General features: G+C 52.2%; 1 protein-coding gene across 5 annotated transcripts in view; it reads left to right on the top strand.

The window, feature by feature from the left end:
• The first annotated feature begins 10,953 nt into the window (after window positions 1-10,953).
• TADA1 (transcriptional adaptor 1) overlaps window positions 10,954-13,387 on the top strand; it is a 44,398-nt gene continuing 41,964 nt past the window's right edge. The window contains exon 1 of one of the 5 annotated variants that reach the window (XM_081298919.1): window positions 10,954-11,145. In XM_081298919.1, the coding sequence (XP_081155045.1) occupies window positions 11,072-11,145 (74 nt within the window). In that variant the 5' untranslated portion in view covers window positions 10,954-11,071. Of the gene's footprint in view, window positions 11,146-12,010; window positions 13,188-13,387 lie in introns of those variants that run through there. The other 4 variants (XM_081298922.1, XM_081298923.1, XM_081298920.1 and 1 more) reach the window with 4 other exon arrangements.

Below are 13,387 nucleotides of genomic sequence, written 5' to 3' on the forward strand. Positions count from 1 at the left end.
AGCGTGACATATTAAGTGCTTGGTTTATTAGCACTAGTTATTTATTAGCACTAGTTATCCGGTCAGAAACTTGCTGTGCTGGGCACTAGGACACATGCAGACATGCCTCCCTCCATTGGCAACAGCAGAAAAACCTGAGGCTTCTGTTATTAGCATTCTACCAAAAAGTCAAACCAAAAAAACCATAACTAAAACCCTGCCGTTCAGACACTTGCCAGCAACACAATAGGTATTGTGGAGTTCAAGCCTATCCACAGCCCATTGTAGCTGGGAAACATAGTGTCCTTTTGGGCAGGAATCCCACAGGTTAAAATGATGGTCCTGGAAGCAGCCGAGCTCCATGATTCTGGTTTTCACAAGCTGCACCCTCTTCGTGCACAAGTGTAAGGCCTGAGGCCTCCAGGAGATGGAAATGATGCAGAACTAGCTGGGTGGGACCTGCTTCATCTTCCTGAACTTCTGAATGGGGCCTGCTGTTCAGATACCAATTTCCACGTTTGAACTTTACAACACACTTGCTCACTGGGGAAAGGAAACACACAGGTATCAGATATTCGTGCTTAAAAAAAAAGCACAGTCTGTAGAGGGGGGTCTCTCAGAATGTAGCTAAGGACATGGCTGAGCTCCAGCTCCAGTGCGCACAGGAACTGGGTTGCAGCAGGTTGATGGCTTCGGCTACCCTGATGGAGCATCGAGGAGTTTCATGTGTCTCAAATCCTCTCAGATAGAAGGAGTGGGCAGGGGCCCCTGTAACAGGCTGGGCAGCAGAATACAGTAGCTAGTGTGAGCTCTGGAGCAGGATTGCAGGCCTCAGATCCTGCTCTACCAGTTACTAGCTGTGTACCAGTAAGCTAGTTTCTTTACCCTTTATGATTTAGTTCATCTCTCTGTAAAGTGGAAATACTACTACTGCTACCACCTATTTCACAGGGTTGTGATGAGGACTAAATAAAGCATTGAAAAGTACATACAGTTGGCTCTGTGTACCTGTGGGTTCTCCACCTGCAGTCTCAACCAACTATAGATCAAAATATTTTAAAAATCTTGTGCCTGCACTGAACAAAGCAGTAGAACAGCTATTTACATGATATTCACTCCGTATTGGGTATTAGGAGTAATCCAGGGATGACCTAAGGCACATGGGAGGGTGTGAGGAGGTCATGCGCGACACCGTGCATTTTACACAAGGGACTTGAGCCTCTCCAATCCTGTTAGCCTGGGCCCTGGAGCCCACCCCTTGCGGATACCGAAGTCAGCAGTGTTAGGACAATGGTGGCAGCTGTTAAGCATTCAGGGGCGGGGACTTTGGGTTCTGTTAGATAAACCTTGGACGGGAGTAGGTCAGCCGTGGGCTCCAGTCTTGGTTCTGCTGCTTATGGCACAGCCTCGACAAGGGATTCGCTGAGCCTCGCCCCCTCGCTCGTGGCGCGCAGTCAGGGCAGTTGGACCTCCCAGTGCCCGAGTCTGGCTTGCAGGGGGCAGTGCAGACACGGGCTGGTATGGCCTGTTGGAGGAGAGGTACAGCGGCTTTGGCTCCACGCCGCCCTGGGGCCAAGCTCTCAAGCCCCCTCTGTAGGCCCCTGCACCCAACTGGTAAGGCTCCCTTTCTTTGGTCCTCTTTGGTCCTCAGTTCCCGAGTTCTGCAACTTCTTCCTGTAGGTGACAACCCTGTTTGGATTCCCGCAATGGTTTTGAGCCCATCTCTGTCCTTCTCTGAGGGTCTGAAAAATCCCGCCTTCGGACGGTCATGGCGTGTGAGTGCGAAGGCCAGCACTTCCCAGGGGCTTCCCTGAGACCACAGGGCGCAGGGGGAACCCTTCAGAGCCCTGGCTGGAGAGCCACGTCCCGGGCACGCGCGTCCAGGAGAACGGTGAGGGCGCACTGCCCCCTGGCGGCCGCCGGCCAGCGCCGGCTTCCAGCTGCCAAGGCGGCTGCGCAGGGACCTTTGCTGATGGCCCCGGCAGCTCTGAATCTTCGCTCCGTTTCTCAGGAGTGGGCAGGGGCACCTGTAACAGGCTGGGCAGCGGAACACGGTAGCTGGTGTAAGCTCTGGAGCAGGATTGCCAGACCTCACATCCAGCTCTACCACCTACTAGCCGCTCTGGGCAGTTTCTCCACCCAAAGCAAATTAAGTGCTTCTACCACAGTTGCAGCCAGCGACAATTGGTGGAGTCCTTCACGTGGGACAGCGCCCTGCGCCAGAGAGCAGGTGCGTGCTTCAACTTTAGAGAGCCCAGAATGCGCCTGGGCAGGTGTCTGGGTCACAGCCCACGAGAGAATCAATCCAGGCCCAGGGGGCCAGGTCAGAAGCCAGCAGGGAGGCTGGATGGCTTGAGACCCTAAGCCTGCGCAGTGCTGCTTCAATGCCACCTTCAGGTCTGGGCCATGTCACAGCCTACACCAGCCCGGGGTGGGGGATTAGCTTTCCCTGCACAAGAGCTCTTGGCTGCCCTAGAGGTTTCTTGGCTGGGTACAGTTCTGTGGGGCTAAACAAAGACCTTCCAGACCAGAGATTGCTCTGGCTGCCAGAAGACACTAGCCACTGAAAGTGGGTTTGCCAACACGAGAATCTAAATGCCTCTTTAAATCAGACAGATAGACAAGCAACCAAAGAGCTAGGACCCGGAAATAGAAAACCCAGAGCATGACCTTCCTCTTAGGGGTGCCCCTCCTGAGTTTTCCTTGGAATAGTCACAGCAAATTAGGCCAGAAGCAGGGTAGGGCATGGGTAGGGGAAATATAATAGTGTATGGCGTGTCCTCCAAGAAGCAAGAAATGTGGTGGTGGCAACCAAGGTGTCACCCACTGCAGGAGCCCATCTTGAGCCTGGCAAGCCAAGCACAGGTCAAGAGGGAGCTCCTGGAAGACCTGGGGGGAATGGAAGAGCACACAGAAAACCAGAAATTAACAAAGGTGACTCTCCAAGGAACCAGGAACCCAAAGGCCAGGGAATTGAATTGGACATTTCCAAAAACCTGTCTCTTAGCCACCAAGAGAGCATGCTCAGATGGTGAATAAAGATGCCCCCCCCCCTTTTAAAAAACAATTTGAGGATAGAAAAAATAGAGAAAATTTCCCGACTAATTTCATGATGCAATATATAATCTTGATATGTGCAAGGCACTAAGAATTATTAGACAAATTTTACTCATGATCATAGATACCAAATATGATCACATCAAATATAGTGATGTATTATAAGTAGGCATCATGACCAAAAAGGATTTACCCTGAAAATACTAGTGTGGTTTATCAGAAAAGAACCTGTTAGTGTAAGTTACAGACCAAAAAGGCAAAGGAGAAAACCCATTTCATTCCCTGACTAGACAGGAATGAATTTGTGTCTTGTGATGGTCAACTCATGTGTTACCTTGATTTGGATGCCTAGAGAGCTGGTACATGTGATTTCTGGGTGTGTCTATGAGGAAGAGATTGGCCTCCCCATTATGCAACCCCCTGAGTGCGGTGACAGAACAACCTGGTGGGGGAATTCTCTCTCTCTTGAGCTACAGCAGCCAATTGCTCCTGCCCTGGACATTGGGGTTCCTGATTCTTGGGCTTCTGGACTCAGGAATTTAACACCAGTTCCTCTTCCTTCCTCCCTGATTCCTCAGGCATCTGTACATGGCCTGGGACTTACACCATCAGCTCTCCGATTCTCCAGCAGTTGGTAGATGGTGGAACCTCTCAACCTCTGTAACATGAGCCAATTATCATAAATCTCTCCCAGTGGAGAGATGCTGTTGGACTTACAGTGGCATTATGTCCTGACAAACTCATCATTATTTGAAAGTATCATGAGTGGAAAAGCATCTAATTCCCCTAATTGATGGAGGAGCCTAGAATAGCTCCACGGTGCGTGGTGGAGTCTTGGTTGTACCCCTCATGATCCCCCAGTTGACTGGGAGCTGTGGGTAGAGGGCCTGCTGCCCCTGCCCAGCCTCCAGGGACAGTGTTGTATTGCATATGGCTAGCCCAGGAAAAGACTGAAATTCAAAACTCACAGTATGCTTTTTGCTGAATGCATATTGCTTTTGCACCATTTTGGAGTTGAAAAATCCTATGTGGAGTTCATCCCAAGTCTGGGACAGTCTGAGTGTGTGAGCACACATGCATACATATGCACGTGCGCGTGCACACACACAGGTCTCCTGTTGGCTGTTTCTCTGGTGCTAGGAGCCACAAGCAAATATACGATGTATGGCACCTTTGGTTGTAAAGTGACGCCAGCTAGCCACTGAAATATGATTATGTTAAGATTTACATTCATATGGAAATTGGACTCCCGCTGTTCACCTTGGCCTGCTACCGGACTCATGTTATGGGACTCATGGAGAGTTCCCATTGGTTGGGGAAGGATAGTAGGAGGGAATTCCGGGGGAGGTCCGGGGGACCCCCGGTTCCGGGAGACGGGTGGGTCCGGTAGAGGCCCGTGTGGGAGGACCGGGTTTGGCTTGCCGGCGCCTAGAGAGTATCGGTGGCTTTTTCAAAATAAAGTTTTGTTCCTGCTTGAGTGGCTCGTGATTCTGTGCCCAGCCAAAACTGCGACATTCTCAAGCGGGCCGCACGCACTCTGGAGAGCCCTAACTAATCCACACATCCGTGATAATTCCTGGTGAGACTTCCCCTGAACTGGGAATAAAGGGTATACTGCCAAACAGCAGAGACGCTCCCTGGTAAAATGGGAGGGCTTTGTGAAAGCCAGGTGCTTGGCAGGGGGCCGCTGTCGGTGCTCCAGGCTGTAGTGAGTGCAGCATTAGTGGTGAGCTGGTCAGTAGGGTTGCCACTAACTACGTGTGGACAGTCAAATTTAAATTCAAACTTAATTAAAAATTCAGTTCTTGAGTCCCACTGGCCACATTTCAAGTGCTAAATAGCCATGTGTGGCTACTGTATTAGATAACCAGCTACAGAATGTGTCCACTGGCATAGAAAGAAAGTTATGTTGGACGGCGCAGGTCTAGCTGGAGCAAAAGTGAAAACAAAACAAAACAACAATAACAACAAAACACAAAGCAAAAAGGGATAAGCTTCCCCTTACCTAAAGACTGCCCACATAGAACATCTGAGAAAATCTGCAGAGAAATTAGAATAGAAGAGTTTGGCTCTATACAAGATCAACTGAGTCTTTATGCTGTCACAGGGTGACTTTCAGGTCTGACACTGTGCCACAGCTTTCCTACACTCTTGCACCTTACAATAATTTAATTTTATGGCCATCCTGAGGCACTTTGTGGAAACTGAGTGATTAAGTAACTCGCCCAGGGTCACACACTTCTCCACTGAAGCAGAGAAGCCAGGACTGAAGCCTCAGGCGGAACAGCCCTGGGGCCTGCACCCTACCCCCAAGCACTGCAGGCAACAAGGTGGACAGCATAACAGGAGGGAGAGAGACCCAGGACAAAGGAGATGTCCTTGTAGGAGCAACACAGTTTTAAAAAGAAATCAGGCACAAAGCCAAGCAAAGACGTAAGACTGAGCGCCTTCTCTGGGGAAGTCCCAGTGGCCAGGATGGAGCAGACTCAGGACACCAGCAGGTGGATGCGGTGCTCCGCTCAGGACAGTGACAGCAAACACTGCCAAATTTCATCCAACGAGCTGACTGGGCCTCCTAAAACTCACCTCCTGAAGGTCATGTTTTAGGGCAGCCAGAGAGTGCTCTCTTTCTGGGTCAGCCTTGTGGCTTCCCTCCTTCCAGAGAGCTTCTGGCATAGTCTCCCTCTGTCACTAGCAACCCCAGTGCCAGTGCATCAGTCTGGACCTGCACCTGCCAGAGTGCCGAGCCTCCCTCCAGCGCCTGACCTCCATGAATGTGCAGCAATGCTTCCTCGCGCACTGGAGAAGCTCACATCCACCTGAGAGTCGTGGCCAAAGGTTTCAGCCAACTTTTCCAAATTTCAGAGTGGCTAACTGCTTATAGAGGAACGAAGAGGTTCTTTCCCAGTGTGTGCAGTTTGATCAGGCGGGTTTGGGGAGGCTTGGGAAAGGGCCTCATCAACACCTCTGAGGTCAGTCCAGGCCAACCCCACCTTGACAGGAGCTCTGAAGCTGTTTCCCCAGCATCACCACAGCCTGTCATGTTCTTACGGTCATCTTGGAGCCAAAGGGACCTGGCAGGCTCCTGGAGTGAGAGGAGGAACGGAGAGCTCCTTCTGCAGCTCTTCAGGACGTACAGATACCCAGGGGCAGCCTTGGGACTGTGCCCGTGGTGGACGTGCTAGCTTTCCGCTACTGTAATACACACCTGAGATCAATCAAGGACAAGAGGGAAAGCTCATCTGGGCTCACAGCTGGAGGGTTCAGTCCAGCTGGCCCCATTACTTATAGGCAACCTGGCAGGGTGGGGAGAGCAGTGGAGCAAGGCTGCTCCCAGGGCTGGGCAGAGAGGGGAAGAGGGCTTGGGGTCCCAGCATCCCCGCAAGGGCACACCCTCAGTGACCTGCCTTTCTCCCCCCCAAACCCCCACAGTTTCCACAGAGTGGAGGACCCAGCCTTCAACACAGGGCCTTTGGGGGACTCTTGACCAGACCATAGCAGCTGGCTACTTCCTGTGGGCAGAAGCTTAGGTAGGGCCCCGCCCGGCCCTCTATTCTCCCGCTCGGCACCTCTGTTCTGGAGTTGGAAGTTACACTTGTAATTTGACTTGTACATCGCTAGTGGGGGAATGAGAATATCTACAGGATAATTCCACAAGTGGATAGAAAACACTAATATTCGTAGAATTCTTTGCATTTTCTAAAGTACACAGTTGACTGGCTTCTATTTGTCTCCACCTGTGTGCAGAGATCATGCCTACTCCTTCTATTCCTTAATTCCTTCTCTGTTCTGACTCCCTAACTCTAGGAAAAATGCTCTGATCAATTTGATTACACCCACGAGAGACTCGAGACACATTGAAAAACAGTGCCCACTTTTCTGTGCCTTGGGGATTGAGTCCTTAGACACCCTCCGTTTTTCAGGGTCCTGGGACTTTGGTCCCCAGGATCACTTGAGAAAAGGAAGTGGAAACGTCGTACTCTCTGTAGTACTGCCATAGACTGAAGGTTTGTGCCCCCGACTTCACAGGTTGGAGCTGTGACCTTCAGCATGACTGTTTTTGGAGAGGGGCCTCTAAGAGGGTAACCAACATAGAATGAGGTTGTAAGGTGGGCCCTTGATTGGGCAGGATTAGCATCTGATAAGAAGAATCTCCAGAGAGCCCACTCCTCCTCTCTCCTTCCATGATCATGCCGCAAGAAAAGCCACATGGCTCGTAGATGGCTGCAGCGAGCTACAGGCTAGGAAGGGAGCCTCCCAGACACCCCACTTGCCAGCCCTTGGTCATGGACTTCTAGCCTCCCAAACTATGAGATCACGAGTTTCTGCTGCTTAAGCCCCGCAGCCTGAGTAAACTACGGCGGGCACCTAAAATGCTTCAGAGGGTCTTAAGCTGGGGCCTCTGGACCTTAAAGGGTCCATGGACATGGCTGTTTCAATCAAACTGGTCTAAATGTAATCCTATATAATTTATGGATTTTAAAGTGTTATTCCCAGAAGGGCTCCAAGTCATCACCAGATAGCCAGTAAAGCCCGTGGCATTAAAAACAAACAAATAAGATTAAGAGCCTCCTCTGGAAGACGTAAAATAAACACAGGGTAGGCAATGCCGTGGCAAGGAGGCTGCAAATCAGTTTTAAGCCCTGAATTTACTAGGGTGTAATAGATTCCAAATCCATAAACTTTAACTCTGTTACCATCCATAGATTGATACAGAGGTAGATGGGGTAAACATCATGTAGAATTCTCTAAAAATATTTAATTCTTACATTTCTGTTGAGCCTGAGCCCCTCATACCCCAACGTGCCCGTCTGTGCAGGCACCCCGTGTTCAGTGTCCCTGTGCCGGCACCACAGGTGCCACAGCGGGCACCGAGAGAGGCAGCAAGTGCTCTCCCAGCAAGCCCATGGGGAAACGTAAGGGCTGGCCCCAGCGTCCTGGTCCTCGTCAGCTCTCCTCTGTGGGTCTCAGCCCTTGTCAGGCGGGGTCAGTGGGCCACAGACAGCTCTAAAGAACCTGAATATCTATCGTGTCTGGGAGGAACAATCACTTACAGAACCCCGTCAACACCAACAAAAGGCAAGTGTTGGTGAGGAGGGGAAACGGGCACCCCTGCCCCCCATGTCGGGGGGGGGGGGAAGGCAGATGGCGCAGCTGCACTGGGCGACTGCAGGGACCTCAGATAATTAAAAGTAGAGCTGCCACACGCTCAAGCAATCCCACTCCTGGGTTTTATCTAAATATCCTGATATCACGGTCTTACAGCGATATTACTGCTCCCACACTTACTGCTATTCTATTGACAATGGTCAAGATGTGATCAACATCACTGTCTGTTGAAAGGTGAATGATAAAAAATGTTTTATATATATAACAGAGTACTACTCAGCCTTGAAAAAGAAGGAAATTCTCCAACATGTGACAAGGAGGAAACCTGAGGGCCTCATGCTAAGTGAAATAAAGTCACCCGAAGCTAAATACTGCATGATCCACTTACGGAAGTCATGTAAAGTAATCTAATTCATAAAATCCCAACAGAATGGTGGTTAGCAGGAACTGGGGGAGGGGAAACACGGAGATACTGACAATAGATCTTCAGTCCAGCAAGATGCATAGGTCTGGAGGTCTGCTGTTCACCTTGTACCTAGAGTCAGCAGTGATGCACACTTAAAATCAAAAACAGATCCCATGCCAAGTGTTCTTAAAATAGAAAAATCTTCATGAAAAAAATCAAAGGAAACCAACCAGTGCTTAAAAAATATAGAACTGAGAGGAAGGAAAGAAGCAAGCAGAGGCCAAGTTTTTATGACTATATAACTAAAATAGCTGTGAAAATAAACTCTTCAGGCACTTTTTCTTTGTATTGTGTTTGCATACAATTATCTTTATGAGGGAAAAAAGTTACATAAAAACAGGTAAGATGTAAGAATAATCCCAATACCATCCATCTTCAATTATCCATCCTAGTAAAATGGATTAAAACATATTGATAATGTAAATAGTGGAAATTCAGATTTTAAATGAGAACACATACATATACACTCATATTTCTTAGGACAGCTGTTGGTCATTGTCTGGGCTGGATTGGTTGACGACCCCCATTATGAACTCTGGACACTCAAGTTCCTCATGTGAAGTGTTGCACTGTATTATCTACACATATCCTCCCACATTTAAAATCATCTCCAGATTACTTACAAAACTAGCAAAATGTAAATGGCATGTAAATAATTGCATTTTTTAAAGGAATGACAAGAAAAATGTTTGCACATGTTCATACAGATACTATGATTTTCCCAAGTATATTCTCCATGGATGTGGGGCCACAGATGGGGAGGAATGACTGTTCTTAATATTAGGCAAGGTCGGACCTTTAGATTATGTGTCCAACTTCCTATTGAGTCAACTCTACTAGTTACATTCGACCCACTTATAACACGTGACCACTATGGGATGGTCTGAAAAATAGATTTTAAAACACTAAAGTAACATTTGTCAAGTTCTTTACATCTCATAAAGCACTTCCACACACGTGCTCTGAAGGTATTGAAGAATTGCCTATACAACATATGCATCTGCAAGCTCTGCTGTAACTAAGAGAAGATTTAGAATTAGTTTTTTTTAAACTATCAAATTAGAAGTGGCTCTAGTATTCATTCTATTAAGCACCTTGTTGGATCAGATGTCTATTGTTTATATCATCTAATAATAAAGGAAAATTTAACTGAGCCAGGTGTGTACAGATGTAGGCATGTCAAACAGGGCTCAAAACAAAATCTTCAAGGCTGTCTTTCTTGGTGGGTAGGTGGAGATAGAGGAGTCAGGCCTGTCCTGTTAGACAGTCCCTTTAGCATTCACATATATGTTTGAACTTGACAGAGACCACAAGTCTCAAAACCAGAAAGGGGGAGATGTGTGCAAAGGGACTGTTTGATGCCATTGCTCTAGAAAGTCAGGTTAGAATACCATGTAGAAGGCGCAGAAAGCGAGGGCACGTTCCAGGTGAAGAGGCAAGTTAGACCCCAGGCAGCCAGGGAGAGCTGTTCACAGAGGAGAATATTAAGGTCACAATTTCTCTCGAGTTTTATGACGCAGAAAGACTTCACTTTCCTCATTCACCTTTGCATCCCCAACACCCGGAGTGCCAGGCACCGGGATGAAAGAGCTCACCAGTGGATTCAGTGCCCCCAGGAGAGCCGTGGCCCTGTGGGCAGCAGCAGGCTGGCAGGGCTAGGTGGGGCCAGAGATGAACCCCGTGAACGTGTAAGTTCCACGACTTGTAGGATGATTAGCTTCTGGCTGGATGTAGGTTCTTGTGAAATTCGGGGAGGCATTTGACAATGGGCCCAAGGGCATTTACAAACACTCCTGTCATCCGATTTCCTAATTGCATTTGTGGGACTCTACCCTAAATCAACAACCCGAAGCGAGGGAGGGCTCCGTGCGTAAAGACCCTAACCACAGTGCTGCGTTAGTGGAAAAGCGGACCACCCGGCCGGCCTGGGAATCGGGAACGGGCCTGGTACTCAGTCAAAGGCCACGTCCTAGGACAAGTGACACCTCCGGTGCTAAAACGCGCCAAGTGAACACAGTAGGTCTGCAGTCCCGGGGGCGAGGGCGCCCGGGCTGGGCGTCCGTCCGCCTCCCTCGGGGTCGTGCAGGGCGTCCCGCGGGCAGGCTCCGCAGGGCCGGGAAACGGCGGCGGAGGAGGCGCCGCCTGGCTCGGCCCGGGTGGGGCGGCGGGCCACCTCCAGGCCCCGGCGGGCGCGCGCCGACCGCGACACCTGCTCGGCCGCCCAGGCTCCCGGTGGGACGCGCGGCGGGCGGGCCACGTGACCCGAGCGCGGCCGCGCGCCTGCCCGACAGCCGGGCGGGCGGAGCCGAAAACCAGACGCACGTCCCGGGCGCGGCGGGCGCGGCGGGCGCGGCGGGGCGGGGCGGGCCTGCGCGTCCGGACGACGCCTTCCGCCCAGTTGGTTTCGCGGTTGCTGGGCGCCGCGGCCGGCGTGCGCGGGCGGGCGGAGCGCGCGGGGCCATGGCGACCTTTGTGAGCGAGCTGGAGGCGGCCAAGAAGAACCTGAGCGAGGCGCTGGGGGACAACGTCAAGCAGTAAGCGCTGCGGCCGCCTCCCGGCCGTGGCGCCGCCCGCCGAGGCCTGCGCCGCACGGGCCGGCGCCCCGGGCTCGGAGGGCCTCCGCGCGGGTGCCGGGGCGGCCGAGCGTCGGCCCTGGCGGCGGCCTGGGGCGGGCCCCGGGGGTCGTCCGGGAGGAGGCGGCCGGGGCGGGCTCTGGGGGGCGTCGTGGAGGGGGCGTCCTGAGGAGGCGTCCCGGAGGAGGCGTCCTGTCTCCCCAGCTCCGCCGCCGCCGCCTCACCTTCTTACCTGCTCCGTTGTGGCGAAGTTCCGTGGCTTGGGTGCCGTCTGTGATTTTCCGAGGTTCCTTCGTGTGAATTTGGGGTGGCAGTAGATTTTGGTTTTCATCTAGAGAAACGACCCAAACTTTGACAAAGAGAGAATTCTGTCAGGTGTGTCGTCGGCACTTGGTGACTCCCCCAGTACAGGGTTCTCCTTAACGCGTTAGTAGTCGCGTTTGTGGTCCGCCTTTGCTCATTTAATGGGCAGACTTGAATGGTCTCGGTAGGGACCCCGCCCTCAGCCTCGCCAGTGACCTGGCTTTTGGTTTGCTGACGCTGAGAAGGGGTACGTTTCTGAGGCACCGTGCCGACTTCACTGTTTTGTCTAGAATGCTTACAGATATTTGAAAGTGTTGATTTTACCGGGCACCGACTCAGGAGGACCCAGACTCGGAAGGACCGGGCCGGCCGGTGTGAGGGACTTCAGCCCTGAGCGGATGCCGGTGCCCTCCGTTGTCCCCCCAGCCCCGCAGCGTTTGGAAGTTGGCGCCCCTGTTCTGTGCGGAGGGCCATGGTGTGGGTGCGCTGCCATCGGGCGTGGGTGCTGAGGCGGGATCTGTGAATGCATTGGTGTTTCAAGCCCCCACCCCGCAGTTGCCAGGGTTGGACTCTGGGTGCGCTGCCCGGAGCCACATCCCCAGCCGCCTTCTAAGAACCTTATTTTGGAGCAGGTCTCAGGGACGGGCTTCAGCTTGTGCTCTCCCTGCCTCAGTGCCAGTGCGGGTGGCCCAGTGCGGGTGGCCGTGGCGCCTCTGGTTGGGGCCTCTGGTTGCGCAGTCTGCCTGGCTCTAGTCCAGCCCAGGTTCCCTCCAGGGTCCTTGGCTTTGCTGTGTGCAGCTGCCCTCGGAATGCGACCCTGGGTGTGGGTAAAACCAGGTGCACAGTGCCGAGAGGAACCTCGCAGTTCACCCAGGGGTCTGCGGGTCCTCTGCACCTGGTGGAGTCAGACTGTGGCCGTTTCCACAGGGAGGTGGACTTCACTAGCAGACTCAGCTTGCCTAGTAATGGTGCAGTTCGTGTTCCCATACATGCCGAGTCTTGGGGGCCCTTGGCGGCAGCTGGTCATGGCCTGCCTGTGTCTGTGAGCACTGCCACCTCACCCTTGCCTTGAGGACAGTGACTGGCTCCCTTCTGAGGGTGGTGGAGCTGCCATCCCTGTTGCTCCCCGAGTCAGCACAGGGTGGGCCTGGGGAGCATCTCTTGGGTTCTGAGTGGCGCTGGCTGTGGGGCTGGGAGGTCGGCCCTGGAGAAGAGAGCCTGGTGTTGGCACCGCTGCCTGGGAGAGCCACGTCTTGGTCCTGGAAAGCTCGCGCGCTCCTAAAGGGCTGCATGGCCATCTTGTCGAAGGCAGCCAGGGCTTTGGCACAGTGAGGCTCTCCTTCCGTCTCCCGTTAGACTGCGTGAGACAGGACCTCTGGTTTTCTGCAGAGCTTTATTGTACTCACTTCTTTATTGTTCCTGTCCTTCAAGAAAAACATGAATGTGTCTACCCTTGTGAAGTTGCTAGTGACCTGCTGAGCGGGGTTATCAGTAAAAGGTGTCAGGTAGAGCTGAACGTGTTCTGCTGTTGAAATAGGCTCCAAAGTGGCAGTGTTACAGGTTACGTGTCACTTTAAGACTGTAAAGGTCCTGAGTTTCCGGCAAGGCCTGGGGCGGGTCCTGCCTGCGTGCTGACCCCCAGGGCGCTGAGCCTCACTTGGGAAGCCTCTCTTTTCCTGAACTCAGATGAGCTCTAGAAGGTAGGTGAGCTTGAGTTGAAAGTGGTAAGGCATTTACTGAGCCATTTTAAAAATCCCGTTCCATGAATAAGAAGCCCCCAAACAAGAGTTGTGGTGTGGGAGACTGGAGTCCCTCCTGTTCCCATGGTGCTGAGGAGCAAAAGGCGGAGTCGTCTCCTCCCTGGGGTTGGGTCTGGCTTCCTTACCTCCAGGAGCTTCTC

Source organism: Spermophilus citellus, assembly GCF_964194105.1.
Source record: "Spermophilus citellus genome assembly, chromosome: 6".
In the NCBI taxonomy this organism is placed as follows: domain Eukaryota; kingdom Metazoa; phylum Chordata; class Mammalia; order Rodentia; family Sciuridae; genus Spermophilus; species Spermophilus citellus.